The 18,004-nt window shown below is 40.0% G+C and overlaps 1 protein-coding gene across 2 annotated transcripts in view; it reads right to left on the bottom strand.

Moving 5' to 3' along the window:
- The window catches only part of NPSR1 (neuropeptide S receptor 1), a 220,460-nt gene that overhangs the window by 12,148 nt on the left and 190,308 nt on the right, over positions 1 to 18,004 (bottom strand). The window contains exon 9 of one of the 2 annotated variants that reach the window (XM_057302845.1): positions 13,851 to 17,155. The exons of the other annotated variant lie outside the window; for it this stretch is intronic. Coding sequence (XP_057158828.1) covers positions 17,065 to 17,155 — 91 coding nt within the window. The 3' untranslated portion in view covers positions 13,851 to 17,064. Of the gene's footprint in view, positions 1 to 13,850; positions 17,156 to 18,004 lie in introns of those variants that run through there. 2 annotated transcript variants of the gene reach the window in all.

The following is an 18,004-nucleotide window of genomic DNA, read 5'->3' as shown; positions in this document are numbered from 1 at the left end:
ATCTAGTGCTTATTCATACCCTTTTCCCAAAGTTTGAACCTCAAGGCATCTGCTATTTTAGGTAGGAAGAGGAGAAGCCCATATGATCATGGTTTTCTGGATCACTTATCACAGTCTAATTATGCAATTGTGCAACTGAGTTGTCTCAATCAGGCAAGGCACAGTGACCTTGACCACCCAAGTCAGGTCAAGGAAAAAGGGGCTTATTATAAACATAGACATGGAAAGAAAGCACTGAACAACGGACAGGTTCCAAGATATCTGTGAATAATTTCCTCCAGGCTGTGCGCTCTGCCTCCTGTCCCTCCGCTATCCTCTCATCATTTGCATGTCTGTCTACAACTGTGCCCTTGTCCTTTGTCCATGAGCTGACTTCCTCTGTTTACTCACGGGTCCTGCTGTTTCATGGTTTTGAGATGGTTCATTGTGACTTATCTCATTTGAATTCTACATCATGAACTTTGGGTTTCAATTCCCGTTAACTGGCTTATCTCTCAGCCATAGTGTGCTGACCAATCCATGGGCATCCACCTCTGCCTCATCTGTTTTGGTTGGGAGGTGGAGGCCGTGTGGGACAAAACATAGGTCCAAGTATCCAGGGCTATGCAGGGTATTGTCCCTTAGTAGGGACTACGAGCATGGCAAGCACATTGAAGTGGATTCATCCCAGCATTAGTTTTGTTATGATGAAGATTGGAGCTTTTCTCTCTCCTTTTCAAATAAAGGCAGGGAAGGAAGGTGGGTCTGTAAAGCAGGTGGACTCTGGGCATTGCTGTGGGTGCAAACTTTCCTTAGGAAGAGCCTGGTGATTTGTGAGGAAATGACCTCATTGTTAAAAAGAAGAATGCATCCAGGATCCTTATTATGTCTGCTGAGAATGACCCTTCATGGACTCTGGAATCTGGAGCAGGTGGGGAGAGAGGTCAGGAAGGGCTGTTTCTCCTTTAACTCTCACCCAAGCTTGGCCAAAGGGGACCATGTGACTGGCATTCATGGGCTAGTCAGAAGAGAGAAATGTAGTGCCTCTCTGTCTTATACCTGCTAAGGATGCTAAGAGGGGGTGTGTCTTGAGAAACAGTATATAGAATCTGATGGGGAACAAAGGGAAAGATTTCTAGAGATCAAGAAAAGAGCTGCACAAAAAGAAAACACATTTTCGGTGGGGAGCTGTTTCCTTCCATGTGGCGGTGTGATTATTTTAGCCTCTGGAAAGAAGCTCCCTCACTCCTACCAGGGAAGAAAGAGGGGCTTAAGTCGCTTGGATTGAATGTGGAAAGATTCTACTGAGCATGCTCAGCTCAGCCTCGCCCTCTTTTTCGTGGGGGGAGCTGTCCATAGGGTCAGAAGTTTCTTCCGCGTCTCTGTCTCACCTGAGCAGTTCACTTCCTGCCACAGGAAAACCTGTCCTGCATCAGCGCTTCCAGGGATTTTGTGGGTGTATCAGGCAGGATAGGCTAACCAGTGAAACAAACAACTTCCAAACATTCCGTAGCTGAACAAAAATAAATGTTTGTTTCTCACTTATGTCACCGTTCAATGAGGATTGGTGGTAAAGAAACAGGCTCTATTCCATGCAGTAATGCTGAGACCTAGTGTTCTTCCATCTGGTGGCTTTGCCCTCTTCTAAGCCCTGAGAGTCCTCTTCATTCAGCTTGCAAATGAGGGGAGGGTGTGAAAGCATGAAACACACTTGGGAAATTTTTATGGACCATATTAGGAGGGTGTGCAGAATTTTTTTCCACGTTCCATTGGCCAAAATTCAATGACATGAACAGAGTTAACCATAAGGGAGGCTGAGAAAGATATAGTGTAGTTGTGCCCGGAAGAGGGGACAAACACAGGCATGGGTGAACAGTAGCTGTTTATGCCACAGTGGGGAAGACCAGTTCCAGAGTTCATTGTTAACAGGCTTTCTTGCCTGTAGGCACAAGTCACATTTGTTAGTAATAAGGGTGTTGTTTTAGTCTCTTCTCTGTTCACTTTGTTTTATTTTATAATCTGTTCAAGATGCTCATGAGGAAAAAGGAAGTTATATTTGGACATCTCAACTCCAACATTTTGTGCATGGCCTAGGAACATTGAGAAATATAACAAAGCAGTTGGATAAGAAATTGGGATATATTTTGGACATTAATTTTCTTTGAACTTTAAATTACAAAGTGAAGAGAATATGATTTTGGACTTCAACTCCTTTGAGGTTTAATATCTTTGTACATTAATCATTGAACTTAATCATTTAATTTTAATTTCAGAAAATTCATGATGAGAAGGAGTTTATATTCAAATTTGGAACAACTTGTAATTGGTATTTTATTGCTGGAGTGTCTTTTTTTTTTTCTTTTTTTTATTATTATACTTTAAGTTCTGGGATACATGTGCAGAACATGCAGGTTTGTTACATAGGTATACACGTGCCATGCTTGTTTGCTACACCCATCAACCCGTCATCTACATTAGGTATTTCTCCTAATGCTATCCCTCCCCTAGCCCTCCACCCCACAACAGGCTCCAGTGTGTGATGTTCCCTTCCTTGTGTCCATGTGTTCTCATTGTTCAACTGACACTTAGGAGTGAGGACATGCGGTGTTTGGTTTTCTGTTCCTGTGTTAGTTTGCTGAGAATGATGGTTTCCAGCTTCATCTATGTCCCTGCAAAGGACATGAACTCATCCTTTTTTATGGCTGCATAGTATTCTATGGTGCATATGTGCCACATTTTCTTTATCCAGGCTATTGATGGACATTTGGGTTGGTTCCAAGTCTTTGCTATTGTGAACAGTGCTGCAATAAACAAATGTGTGCATGTGTTTTTATAGTAGAATGATTTATAATCCTTTGGGTATATACCTAGTAATGGGATTGCTGGGTCAAATGGTATTACCGGTTCTAGATCCTTGAGGAATCACCACACTGTCTTCCACAATGGTTGAACTAATTTACATTCCCACCAAAGTGTAAAAGCGTTCCTATTTCTCTACATCCTCTCCAGCATCTGTTGTTTCCTGGCTTTTTAAGGATTGCCATTCTAACTGGCATGAGATGGTATCTCATTGTGGTTTTGATTTGCATTTCTCTAATGACCAATTGATGATGAACTTTTTTCATACATTTGTTAGCTGCATAAATGTCTATTTTTGAGAAGTGTCTGTTCATATCCTTTGCCCACTTTTTGATGGGTTTGTTTTTTCTTGTAAGTTTGTTTAAGTTCTTTGTAGATTCTGGATATTAGCCCTTTGTCAGATGGATAGATTGCAAAAATTTTCTCCCATTCTGTAGGTTGCCTGTTCACTCTGATGTTAGTTTCTTTTGCTGTGCAGAAGCTCTTTAGTTTAATTAGGTCCCATTTACCAATTTTGGCTTTTGTTGCCTTTGATTTTGGTGTTTTAGTCATAAAGTCTTTGCCCATACCTATGTCCTAATGGTATTGCCTAGGTTTTCTTCTAGGGTTTTTATAGTTTTAGGTCTTACATTTAAGTCTTTAATCCATCTTGAGTTAATTTTTGTATAAGGCATAAGGAACGGGTCCACTTTCAGTTTTCTGCATATGGCTAGCCTATTTCCCCAACACAATTTATTAAATAGGGAATCTTTTCCCATTGCTTGTTTCTGTCAGGTTTGTCAAAGATCAGATGGTTGTAGATGTGTGGCATTATTTCTGAGGCCTCTGTTCTGTTCCATAGGTCTACATATCTGTTTTGGTACCAGTATCATGCTGTTTTGGTTACTGTGGCCTTGTAGTATAGTTTGAAGTCAGGTAGCTCAACGCCTCCTTGCTGTAGTATCTTAATGTCGTCATTGAGTTTCACTGTAGAACATATGATGGTCTATATTTACAGTGACCATATAATTTATCACCCAAACTAGATAGTTTTGAGAGAGAAAGGAAGCTATATTAATAATTTTGCTGGGATAACAGGCAAAAACCTGGACTGTCTTGGGTGCATTGGTGTGTATGGTCACCCCACTTATATTGGACAATGCGGAAGGGCATACTTAGGAAAGAGAAATGGAATAAGGAATGGATTTGCACTCTTGTAGAAATTTAATTAGTAAATTTTCTGACCCACATCAGAGCTCCCTGGGGATGAATTCTAACGTGTCCACTGATGTTCCCAAAAGTATCTACAGAGAAGCTGTATGAGTTAGGGTCCATCCAGGCAAGGAAAGAGAAACCATACTAGGTATTTTAGATAGAGAGACTCAATGCAGGGAACTGATCCTATGGCTATGGGAGGAATGAAAGAGCAGGAAGGAGGAGTAACATAGAGAGTCTAACTGCAGAAAACTGCTCATATTCCTAAGACTGGAGGAACAAAAAATAAAGGGTAGAGTTATCCTAAGAGTTCAGAGGAGGCCCCAGGGCTGATGCTGGGACTCTGGGGGTGAGCTCCACGCAACTGAGGACAAATAGTGCCTGGATGCTGCTAGTAACTGAGGAGATGGCAAGGCTGGGGCTTGGAGGAAGAACTGCCCACTGCCACCCCCCAACTCCCACTCCCGCAATTATGCTCTTGCTTGCTTCCAGTCTCCTGCCTATCTCCTTTTGGCAGACAGGAAGTCAATGATTGAGGTAGTCTGAGAAATTTGGTTTGCAAAGTACTCACCCCACCATCAAGAGAAGTGAATAGAAGGGTGGCTTTGGAGCTGAGAAACAATAAGGAAACAAAGGGTGCAGGTGCAATGCTTGGCACTGGGGGAGTGCCTGTTGAAGAGGGAGCAGAATGCTCTTGCTGGAATTTCTGATCTCTGAGAATCACCACAGGCTTAAACTGAGCATGGGCTTAGGAGTTGAATGCAAATGAGTTAAGAACAAACTGTTAGGGATATCAGGGGTGGGTTCTTCTTTTCCATTCCTGATGTCTTCTTTCACTGTGGAGATATCACATTCCCAATTCCTATTTGCCCTTCAGTCACTCTGATGAAAAGGAATGGCTGAACCATGCATCATGAATTTGCAGAGAATAAACCAAGCATGCTTAGCTCTGCCTTCCCCTTCTCTTGGGAGTAGGCTGCTTACAGGAAGCTGATGTTCTCCTCTGCCCCTCCATGTGTAAATATTACCTGTGCGTTCATTAAGCTAATATTTATTGGTATCTACTCTATTTTGGGTGTGGTTCTGTCCTTGGGAATACAACATTGAATAAAACAAAGATCTTTGTCTCATGGGAGATATCAACAATAAACATAGCCAATAAGCACATTGTACAGTATGTTAGAAGGCAATACATACTACTGCAAAAGAAAAATGCCGGATAGTCGGGCATCCAGATTGCTGGGCTGGCAGCTGCAGTATTAAACAATGTAGTCTGGGTGGGCCTCTATTAGAAAGCACCATGTGGGCAAAGATCTGAGGAAAGCAAGGATGTTGGACAAGCAGATATCTGAGGGAAACATATTCTCAGAAGGGGAACTGCTCAAGTGCATGGGGAGGTGGCTCAGAGGCTCATTCTGACAAACATGAGTGCTGTTTGTTGCTCAAACTCAGAACCCTGGCAAATGCCATCAACTTTGAGGTGAATCTTGACTATTCTCTTCCTCAATTCAAGCAGTCACCTGTCCCCAGTGTGAGTAGGGCATTAGGCTTTTGCCTCCAGCAGAGGCGGGTTTAATCACCAGGTGAACCTGCTGAGGTGTTTGTTGCCTGGAACGAAGCCTCAATCAGCATTGGCTATAAGTTAGCGCTTTCACCAGCTCTGCAAATGGATGCAAACAGTCCCTTAGCTTGCCTGCCTCATCCAGCTCAGCTTTGTGTCCAAGAGAACAGTGTTACAGCAACGGCTGTCTATTGGCAAAGAAAGGAGCACACTGCTTTTCTTTGAAGAAGCAGTCTTCAGTCTCCAAAGCATGGTCCAGAACTAGGATGGGAGTGGGGAGAGTGGGGAAGGAGGGGCCAAGTCTGAGAATCTTGGGGGTCTGTGAGGTCAAAACTCTTTTTACAACAGTACTAAAATGTTACTTGCCTTTTTCATTTTTGTTCTGTCATGTGTACAGTGGAATTTTCCAGAGGTTACATGGCATGTTATAATGCAACAGATTAAGTGCAGAGGCAGATTAAAATACTTTTTTTCTGACCACATATTTGTGAAGACTGATTTTCCTTATATATTTCCATCAAAACAGCATATTGCAACAGATTGAATGCAGAAGATATGAAAATCTGTCTTCTATTAAGTCAAACTTAAAAAGATTTGCATAAAGTTAAAACAATGTTACTTTTCTCACTAAATTTTGTTGAAAATAGTTATTTTCATATAAAAGATATTTATGTTAATATAGTGAGTTTATTATTGTTATTTGTAAATGATTTATAAACAAATATTTTTTCAGTTTTAATTTTTAACATGAATGGATTATAAATATCCATGTAAATATCAATGCATACAATACACATAAGCAATCATAAAGGACTTGTTTGGTCTTTTTGAGGCCAAAATATTTAAGAATGGCTGCTCTAGAGTGCTTTGATAAGGGATCACATCAGCATGTTGGTATAGCCCTCAAAACACCTCTGCAGAGGTGTCCTTCCTTGTTCCAAGACATCACATCAACACATGGCCATATTTCCCAACTTGGCTCTTGTTTAGGCATTTATATGCATGCATAACTACATTAGATTAAAGTCCATCTTTATGTGAAAAAAATGCATTTAAATCTCTAGTGGAAAGAGGAAGAATTAGAGATGTCTTGAGTTTTACTAGCAGATATCTAGATGGTTAGAAGAAGTGATAAAGTTGGACTCAGGAGATAACATTCGTGTTCCGGTTGGACCAGGGGAAACCACTTAGATGTAAGCAAAGGAGGCCTACACAGTTCCTGGCCATGAGGAACTTGAGCTCTGACCCCCGGGGCTGCTCCTAAGTACCAGCCCATTGAAGAGTTGCACCAGAGCCACCTGGATGAATCGCCTGGGTGAGTTGCTATAAATACAGATTTCCATGTTCTACCCAGAACCCAGTAAGTCAGAATCTCTGGGGTTGGGGGTTCAGAAATCTAGATAAAAAATAAATTCCTTGAGTGATTCATGATGCAGCCAGGTTTGAGAACATTGGATTGGCCTACTTAAAGTCTGTCAGATAGTTATGATGATGTTTGAGTTACACCGTTTGCCCCAGATAGCTCTTCCAGTTGCCTACCATGGGCCCAAAGTCCCAAGCTTTGGTGATTAGTTCTTTGGAGTTAGGGCAGCAATATCTCCAGTGTTCCCTATATAGAGGATGAATCCTCTCCTGAGGAATGCTGTGTTCAGCTGTGCTCTGGGGCTAACATCACCGCATAGTGGGGTATTATGCACTTCAGATCTCCACCCTGGGGGACAAGGAAGGGCAGAAAGAATGAAAACAAGCAGGAGGAGACTCTTTGGATGAATACTGAAGTGGGAAACCAGGAGCAAAACTTAAGGATTCCAGGTCCCCTCAGCAGGCAACAAGAGAACAGAAGATGGATATTGATTTCTCCTGAACTGACTCACAAGGCTCTGTGGAGGAGCCAAGTCATTTCTGCAGACTTTGAAAAATGTTGGCATCAGTGTTCCTGCTATCACTGGATGCTACTGATAGATGATGGCTCTGAACACAGAGAAGGATCTTTCAGCTGTCTCTGCTGTTTTCTGTATGTAACCAAGACCCAGTTGATCACCTCCCTGTTTCTAGTCTGGCTCCCTTCTCTGCACTGCTTCCAAAATAACCTGAACACCCTTGAACCTGCCAGCTAGAGCAAAAAAGAGACTCTGCCAGCCCCTCTCTGTACATCTCCTTCCTCTCCCCACAAAGATATTTCAATCTGGACTCTTATAAAAAGTGATTTCCTGCTTTGCTTTAGAGTTTTGTCACTGATATGGTTTGGATCTGTGTCCCCACCCAAATCTCATCCTGTAGCTCCCATAATTCCCACATGTTATGGAAGGGACCCAGTGGGAGATGACTGAATCATGGGGACAGCTCTTTCCTGTGCTGTTCTTGTGATAGTGAATGGGTCTTACAAGATCTGATGGTTTTAAAAATGGGATTTCTTTGCATAAGCTTGCTCTTTGACTGCTGCCATCCATGTAAGATGTGACTTGCTCCTCCTTGCCTTCTGCCATGACTGTGAAGCATCCCCAGCCATGTGGAACTGTAAGTCCAATAAACCTCTTTCTTTTGTAAATTGCCCAGTCTTGGGTATGTCTTTATCAGCAGTGTGAAAAAGGGACTAATACAATTACCTATGTGTGCATTGCTAAATATGATAATTTAATTTTGGTTAGTTTTGAATTTCATATAAATGAGATCATATGGTATCTTTAATGTCTCTGTCTTTGACCTTTATATTATGTTTTTAAAGTTTTTTTATGTTGCTGCAAGCATATGCAGTTTCTTCATTTTTTTGTTGCTGTAAAGTATTCCATTGTATGAAATACACCATAATTTATCTATTCTACTGCTAATAGGCATTTGTTTTGCCTCCAATTTGAGGCTCTTATAATTAGTGCTATTACAAATATTTTTCATATCTATTATGGTGCACACAATTCACACTTCTGTAGGGTGTGTACTCAGTGTGGAATTTCAAGGTCACGGGAAACACAAATCCTTAGTTTTACTAGTTTAAGGCACGTAATTTTCCAGAATAGTTGTACTAATTATTCTCCAGTTCACACAAGATAAGCATTTCTGATGCTGTACATCCTCAGCAACATTTGATATTGTCAAAGGTTTTAAGTTAGGCCAATATGCATACTCATATATCATTGTGATTTAATTTACTTTTCCTTGCTTTTTAATGAGATTAAACACCTTTTCATAGTTTTTTGTCCATTTGGATAACTTCTTTTCTGAAGTTAATTCTTGCCCATTTTTCTATGTCTTCTTCTGTCTTTTAAAATCTTTTTCTTACTGATTTGCAGTAGTTTTTATATATTACAAATACTAGATCTTGGTCAATTATATATTTTGCAAATGTCATTTTCCATTCTATAGCTTGTCTTTTCACATTTTTAATATACTTTGATGAACAGAAATTTCTAGTTTTAAGTAATTAAATGTATCAATATTTTCCTTCATGAGTACAGTGTTTTGTGTTTTGTCACATTATTTTTTCAACGTCGTATTGTCTTGTGAATTTAGGTCTATAATCCACCTGGAACCAATTTGACATATAATCCAGTAGGTTTTCATTTAAATTTTCTCCCACATAAATGTCCAATTTTTTATATAATTGAAAAGAACACCCTTTCCTTACTGCTTTGCAATGTTACCACTGAAACAAATCGTTTACCTATATGTGGGCATCTTTCCCTGTACTCCTTTTATATTCCATTTGCTAAGTTGTCTACTTTAGCGCCCATACCACAGCTTTCATTATTATTCTTTCATGATAAGTTTGATATGTGGTTAGTTAAGCTCTCCCATTTTTTTCCTTTTTAGTCAACAGTGTCGCGGCTATTTTTGGCCCTTTGCATTTCTGTATAAGTTTTAGAGACAACTTACCAAGTTCTACCAAATTCCTCTTGGCATTCTACTGAATCTTCAGAGATCAATTTGAAAATTGATTATCTTAGGATATTCAGTTTCCGAACAATAGTCATGATATATTTCTGCATTTCATTAGTTTTTAGAATATATCTCAATAGTATTATAATTTCTCCATAGAGATTTACATACCTTTTTATAAATTTACTCCTACGAATTTCATTTTTTAAGGCTATTGTAAATAACGAATGCAGGAGCTCATGGAACTTTACCCTAAAATATGGCTTCATGGCGTTATAATATATTTTGAATTAAAGGCCCTTAGAGATCAACAGATGCTAGAAGAGATTCCGCCCCCGCCCGCCATCTACATAAAGACTGGACCAGTTTTCAGTTCTCTTACCAGGGAGAACAATTGTTTCTCCTCTCCCTCCTCCTGCCTCTCAATCATGAAGTTTCCTTATCTGCCTAATTCTAGACTTACCAAAGAAGAAAACAATGACTTCCAGTCCCTTCCCTGAGTTTTCATTAACTGAACCCATATCACAAGAAGGGAGACTAAAGTCTATCAACAAACCTGGACAGACTTTTGTCACAAACAAAAGTCTGCTCTGTGAGTCCAACAGACTCTGTCCTGGGCCATTGTTTTCTTCAAGCCCACCAAATTCCTAAAAATCATTTATTATTCCCCTAAAATCATCCACACTTCCCCATCTCTCTTTCCCCTAAGAAGAAGGCTCTACAAGCATCTGTACCCTTTGAAGTATTGGCCAATCACTCCGATTTTCCCCGTGTGCATAGGAGTAATAAATTTTATGCTTTTTCTCTTATTTTTCTGCCTTTTTATGACTTGATTTTTCAGTGAAGCCTCCAAGGGCAAAAAGGAAGCTTTCCCTTCATTGCTACAAAACTTTAAAAATTAAATTTTTTATTTATTGCTGCTATGTGGAAATAATATTGATTTTTGTATCCTGCAACCTTATTAAACCTTGTGATTAATTCTAATAATTTATCTGTATATTATTTTGGATATTCAACTATATATTTATATCTATATTGTCAGTTTTTATTATTTATTATGAATCCATATACCTTTTATCTTATTTTTTTTTCTTGTTTTACTACATTGACTAGGATTTCTTACAATGTTGAACAGAAGTGATGATGCTGGCATTCTTCACTCATTCTTTATTTCAAAAGGAACATCTTCAAAGCTTCACCATTAAGTATAGGTTTCCTGTAGCTTTCTTAAAGATAAACTTTAAGGTTTAAGAAATTGTCTTCTATCCCAAGTTTGTGAATATCTTATAATTGGAGCTCAAAAATTTTTATCAAACATTTTTTTCTGCATCTGTTGAGTTAATATATTGTTTTATCCTGTAATCTATTAATGTAATGAGTTGAGTGATTTTCTAATAGTAAGCCAACATTGCATTCCTGGAATGAAACCAGTTTTGTCACATATGTTAGCCTTGTTATATTTTGCTGGACTTGATTGGTAATTTTTTTTTGGAATTTTTGCATGTATTTTTATGGCAAAATTGACTTGCAATTTTTTTCTTGTAATGCCTTGTGGCATTTGATATTGAGGTTTTTTTAGCCTCATAAATAATCTGAAAAGTCACACTTTTTCTATTTTACTGAAGACTATAAAATTGGTGTTGCTTTGACTTAAATTTTAGTACAGCTCACCAATGAAGACATTCTCTTTCTTTAGCAGTTATGCTACTATTCTGATTTTGTTTCTTCTTGGGTCAATTATATGTTTTCCCATTCATCTATATTTTCAATTTGTTTTGACATAAGCTTGATCATAATATCCTTTTATTATCTTTTGATTGACTCTAGGATCTATAGTGATATCATTTAAAGACTACTGTTTATTTGTGCCTGCTCTCTTTTTCTTCCTTTGAGCAGTCTCACCAGAGGTTTATTAATTTAATTTTTTTCAAGAACAGAATTTGATCTTTGTTGAGGCTTTTTATTATGTTTGTTTCTTATTTCATTTATTTTACTCCTATTCTTATTATTTTATTCTTTCTACTTCCCTTGAGTTTAATTTGGTAAATGTTTCTAACTTCATAAGATAGATAATTTGTTTATTAATTTTTAATCCTTCTCTTTTTTCTTTAAGTATTGTTTTATTTGTATCCTATACATTTAATACATAATACTTTCATTAACATTCAGTACAATTGTTTTCTAATTTTCATATGCTTTCTTCTTTGGCAATAAGTTGTTCGGAAGTGTATTTCCTAACTTCCAAATCTATCTGAATTTTCTAGTTATCCTCTTACTCTTGAGTTCCAGCATAATTATAGCATGATCAGAAAAACTAGACTATATGAATTCAATCTCGTGGAAGTGTTGAAGCTTGTTTTATGGCCTAGCATGTGGTCAACTTTGGTAACTGCTTCATGTGTGCTTGAAAAAAATGTCTGTTCAGGGGTGATAAGGTAAAGTGCTCTTCCTGTGTTATTCATGTTGCTCAAATTATCCAGATCATTCCTGATTTTTGTCTGCTTTAATGACTGGCATTAAGTGTGATAAAATTCCCCATTAGGGTTGTGAATTTTTCTATTTGTTTCATAGTTCTGACAACTTTTAAAAGTATATATTTTGAGGCCATGTTTTTAAATGCCTGGAAATTTAGAATTATTACTTCATCTTATTAAACTAAAATCTTTATCATTACGAAGTGTCCCTGTTTAACTCTACTAATACTTTTTGCCTTAAAGGGTATTTAGTCTTTATTAATATAGCCTTACCAGCTTTCTTTTAGCTACAGTTTCCATGGACTACCTTGATCCATTCTTTGATTTTCAAACTTTCTGTATCCTTGTGTTTTAGGCATGTCTTTTGTAAACAGCAGACAGTTATTTATTTTTTTTAAAAATCAGTCTGATAGTCTTTGATTATTAACTGGGGCATTTAATCTCTTTGCACTTATAATTACTAATAAGTTTGGATTAAAAAACCACCATCTTCCTATGTGTTTTCTGTTTATCCCAGCTGTTTTATGTCCCTGTTTCTCTCTTTTCTTGCTTTCTTTCAAATTGTTTGAGTGACTTATCACTCAGCTTTCCTTCTCTTTTAGTCTGAAAGATATATGTTTTTGCATTTCTACTATTTTAGTGATGACCCTGAAATTGTAACATGCATTCTTGGTGTATCAATGACTAATCTTAATCCACATTTTGCATGCAAGATAATTCAAGGAACTTGAAACTAACTACATTTAATTGCCTCTCGATTTCTATGCTATTGTTGTGTGTAAGAATTTTTTTTTTTTTTTTTCAGGCAGAGTTTCCTTCTTGTTGCCCAGGCCAGAGTGCAATGGTGCGATCTCGGCTTACTGCAACCTCCTCCTCCCAGGTTTAAGTGATTCTCCTGCCTCAGCCTCCCAAGTAGCTGAGATTACAGGCGGCCTGCCACCATACCCGGCTAATTTTTGTATTTTTAGTACAGACGGGTTTTCACCATATTGACTGGGATGGTCTCAAACTCCTGTTCGACCTCAGGTGATCCGCCCTCCTTGGCCTCCCAAAGTGCTGGGATTACAGGCGTGAGCCACCATGCCCGGCCGTGTAAAAATATTAATATTGAGTCACCTCCTTGCAACAGCTTTGGAGTCTCCGAGCAATCTGAAAACCATGAGACCAGATGATATAAGACTCCATCCACTTTAACATTCTGTAAGCCTGGAACTGCACTTTGAAAATGTTAACTGAACCAGCCTGTTGCGGATAATGTATTCTTAAAATGCAATTGCAGAGAAATGAGGCATGGGTTTTTCATGTTTCCAAAAACACAGAGATTGGCACCTAAACAGTTACGGCCTTCTCCCTTCAATTAAATGCAATTGGAAAGCTTCAGGGGACACTAGTCGATCTGCATATAAGATGAGGTATATTCAAATCATGACGAGAAAATTGGAGTTGCCAGCAGGTCTGTAGCTCACCTAAGATAATTCTAGAAGAGCAGAATCACTTTATTTCCTGCTAAAGATATTTTTGTTTTCCTTTTTTCTCTCAGACTCAGGCTTGTGGCCTTTTCTGATTGACACTGTGAATGCAGTTGGAAGAGGCAAGGTCATTTCTGTATATGAGTATACAGAATTTTCCAAATGAAGCTAGGAAGTTTAAGCTGCGTGTTGGGCTGATTTAAAAGGGCCACTTTTTTCTCGTGATTATCCACAAATGAAAGTCATTAAAAAGGTGTTATCATTTTCTGGGGGAAAAGGTGGGAGATGTTGCTTAGTGAAAGTAAACTTCAACTAAATTATGTTCCACATGCACCCTGCAAATAGAGAAGTTTTTACCATTCATATTTAATTTAGTTCAGTAAAGTAGAGTCACTTATTTTCTATAGTATGGCTGAATATAGTAAGCACACCTACTCTGGCTCTCCTAAATTTTCTCCTGTCCCTGATGCCATGAAATAATGTAACCATAGACTTTTTGACATCTTGGTGCAGGAAGTAAGCACCTTTATTTTAGGTATCGTCCTGCTGGCTTCTCTGATTCCACATGGGCATCAAAGGCTACAAACAGTAACGTCACAGCACTAAGCTTCTAATTTTCTCCAAGAGCTCAAACTGCATTTCTCAGTTGGGAAATGATATTTCTCAGCATTCATAGTGATAGATAGGGAAGTCACACCTCTAAAGGGCAAATGACTCAGCATTAAGTCACTGAGTCATTGGTCCCCTGGGGAAAGAATTCCAGAAGCTCTCCGTCTCTGGACACAATCTCAGAGATTCCTCCCTGTGTCTGGGAGGAACCACCAAGATCCTCTGCTCCAGCCTGATTTTGTCCCCATCTTGCAGATGAGACCATCAATGCCCAGAGGTGTGAAATGATTTGTTCAAGGTCACAAGACTATTAATTACCAGTTCTTCTTTCCTTCCTTCCTCCCTTCCTCCCTTCCTCTCTTCCTCTCTCTCTCTCTTTCTCTCTTTCTTTCTTTCCTTGAGACGGATTCTCGCTCTCTCGCCCTCTCGCCCAGGCCGCAGTGCAGTGACGTGATCTCGGCTCACAGCAAGCTCCGCCTCCCGGGTTCATGCCATTCTCTTGCCTCAGCCTCCTGAGTAGCTGGGACTACAGGCGCCAGCCACCACGCCTGACTAATCTTTTTGTATTTTTAGTAGAGACAGCGTTTCACCGTGTGTTAGCCAGAATGGTCTCGATCTCCTGGCCTCACGATCCGCCCACCTCAGCCTCCCAAAGTGCTGGGATTACAGGTGTGAGCCACTGTCCCGGCCAATTACCAGTATTTTCATAATGCTTGAATCATGTTTCTCCAAGCTCAGCAAATACATGGAAATGACAATTCCAGAATCCTTACCAATATAAAGCAAGTTTCATTTAAATGGTAGATTATCCTGCAGCAACCTGTACCATTATCTTATTGATCTCCAGTCTTCTCGGGAAATGAGAGAGAGAGCATCACAACAACTAAAAAATCATGTTCACAGTTTCTACAGATCACAACGCCCCTCACTCCACTCTCTCCTTCACTTTGAGACTCTACTGATGGATGAGGTAGGCATGTAATGTATTTTGCAGACCAGACTTGACAAAGATTGAAAGCATCTGTCAAGAGAACCTGGTCCTCCTGTTTTGCCATGTAGGACATCTGCCAGATTTTGCTCTGTTAATTGGCTCCTATGCAGGCAGCTATTTTAGCAACAGTTCCGTGGGTCTTCTGTGGCACATCTTGATTTAAAGTGAAATGTTGAAAAGCATTTCTCAAATGCTCAAAGCTTCCAGGGTTGCTCAAGTTTAGCTGATTGGACAGAGAGGGAGGCAGCCTTCAAAACTGTTGTGTAGAAATAAAACTAGATTATTCAGGCTCCTCAAATTCAGAGAATAATTCTCCAAGAGTTGGTGAGTGAGGAGTCTGATTTCCTCCTAAAGAGATACTTTCCCTAAGGTCAGATCGAATTGAAAAGAGTTTATGAAAAAAAAAAAAAAAAGCCCACATGACCTTAAACACGCAGACTTTGAGTTGACACCATAATGAGGAATGGAGTGCTATTAAAATATACTGAACAATTTAATGACTCCACTAGCAGTATGCCAAAAAAAAAAAAAAGATTTAAGCTCTGAATAATTCTGGGAAGGAGGATTTTGCCAAGGAGATTTTAATGTCAAGAATATACGTGAAGCTAAAATAAGGTGTTCGCGCGCATACCGGAGCCGTGGGTGGGATGTATATATGATCAAATGAAATTATTTCACTTCCACTTGTGGAAAAATCTGATAGGAGAAATTGACTAGAAAACATTTAGTCATATTTCACTTGGATTATGCTCATAAGTACCAAACTCCAGATCTGTCAAAATAAGCCCCACCAGCACTTCCCGGCCGAGGTGCTAGACAAAGGCTGCGACAGGCAAAAACGATAGAGATCTTAGAGAAACATTAAGCCTGGAAAAGCCGCAGGAACCTAGCTCCTAACTAAAGAGAGTGTTCAGGGATTTAAAAACGGGAAGACTTGTCCTTGAGGTGTGAGGAATGGAGCCCAGAGTGGCCCAAGTGTTAAATACAGAGTGAGAGGTCTCAGAAAGCCTCAAGGACAGGCCGGGCGCGGTGGCTCATGCCTGTAATCCCAGCACTTTGGGAGGCCAAGGCAGGCAGATCACGAGGTCAGGAGATTGAGACCATCCTGGCTAACATGGTGAAACTCCGTCTCTACTAAAAATACAAAAAATTAGCTGGGCGTGGTGGCGGGCACCTGTGGTCACAGCTACTCGGGAGGCTGAGGCAGGAGAATGGCATGAACCCGGGAGGTGGAGCTCGCAGTGAGCTGAGATTGTGCCACTGCACTCCAGCCTGGGCGACAGAGCGAGACTCTGTCAAAAAAAAAAAAAAAGGCCTCAAGGACATGTGTGTTCTAGGGACCAGCTCTCAGAGGCTGGAAGTCAGGGGCCCATGGCTTTTTAACACAACTTGTTTTCTATCAGAACCAGTATCCCTTCATTTCACCTTGTTTTGGAGGGCCAGCAGCATGCCCTTTCCACAAATCATTTGTTGATGGAATAGGAGATGCACTTGGCTGCTGCCAGCACACCCATCTGCAAACCGAGGCTATCTGCAGAAGAGGTGCAAAGCACCAATGCCTGGAAATGAATTTGTTGGCATTTCAAGGACAAACACTTTCTTGGCTACAAGCACTGAACCTCCAATCCAAAACTGGGGGAAAAATATAGGCTTAATTAAGTCTTTTATTTTCTTCTATTATAATGAGAATATTCATGTATAACCCAGCTACCTTTGTCCCCTCTGCTTGCCTGTCTACTCACTGGCTCCAAGCCAGGACCCTGGACCACTGATGCCTGTGTTCACTGGGTTCAGGTGCTGGCCAGTGGGAAGGAGGGCTGGGAATGGTGGGGAAGGAAGGCGTTTCCTTCCTGGCTGGCATGAATAACTGGGGAGTTCGTGTTGGCCAATACTTAAGCAGTGCATGCAGTCATTAGAACATTTGTCTTGTGCATCTCCCAGGTAATGACGAGGGTGGGGTGAAGTTGGCTCGGGTTCCATGCACGTGCCCAAGCAGGTGACAAGGACCTGGGAGAGCTGATGGTGCTCAGCCTAGCACTGGCACTGCCCTAGGGTCTAGATGAATTCTGGCTTGGACAGAATCTGCATCTCATGCCTCTCGGTTCTCTCCCGGAACGTCATTCTGGAATCCTGTGATCTTCGCTCTCTGGAGAAAGTCAAAATAAAGCAGGGAGGGAAATAATTTGACCTAATGAAAAGGCAAGTAGACATGTTAAGAGACAATAGTTATGAAAAATGTATTAAATGTCAGACAACTGTGCCAGGCACTTTACATGTAATACCCTGACCTTCCTTCTCCATGACTCACAGCTCTCCTTCTCACTGGTCAGCACCAGAGCCCAGAGGACAGAGACATCACAGGCCAACAGGTAGACACTGCTATTAGCCCTGTTTTACAGATGAAGAAGCTGAGGTTTACAGATGTTAAATAACTTGCCCAAGGTCACACATCGCTACGAATAAACAATGGCAAGATATAAACTTCAACCACTGGCGTTAAGCCCAAGACTTAAATCATTCTCCTCTTGTATCTCCTATGGAATTCTCCACCTACCCTCTGTGGCTTATGCAGGAAAACAGCTGAAAAACAGCAGAAAAACAGAAGAATGACAATAACTGTGGGAGGGATTTAATTTCAGCTCTGCTAATTATTCATATAAACTCAATGATGCTATTAACCATGTAAGATTTACTTTGTTTATCCGTAAAATGGTAATAAGGCTCCATGTCCTATTATTGTCATAGAATTGTATTGAGGCAATTCATGTGAAGATGCTTTGAATAAAAGCAAGGTCTTCTAGATGTGTCATGATTAAGGCGGTTTCTATAGGAGGTGTTGTGGTATAGGAAAAAGCACATCAGCTGTGGCCTGGGCCAGGGTTTGAATCAGCCATGTTAGTGGAATCTTTCTGACTCTCAAGCCTCTCATCTATAAAAGGGGGATCCTGTAACCTGCTGGAGAGTTTGGACATGAGAAACCCACATGTTGGCAGAA

The sequence above is a fragment of the Pan paniscus genome, chromosome 6 (assembly GCF_029289425.2).
Source record: "Pan paniscus chromosome 6, NHGRI_mPanPan1-v2.0_pri, whole genome shotgun sequence".
Classification (NCBI taxonomy): domain Eukaryota; kingdom Metazoa; phylum Chordata; class Mammalia; order Primates; family Hominidae; genus Pan; species Pan paniscus.
Note: the sequence above shows the minus strand (reverse complement) of the source record. Positions and strands in the feature narration are given on the sequence as shown.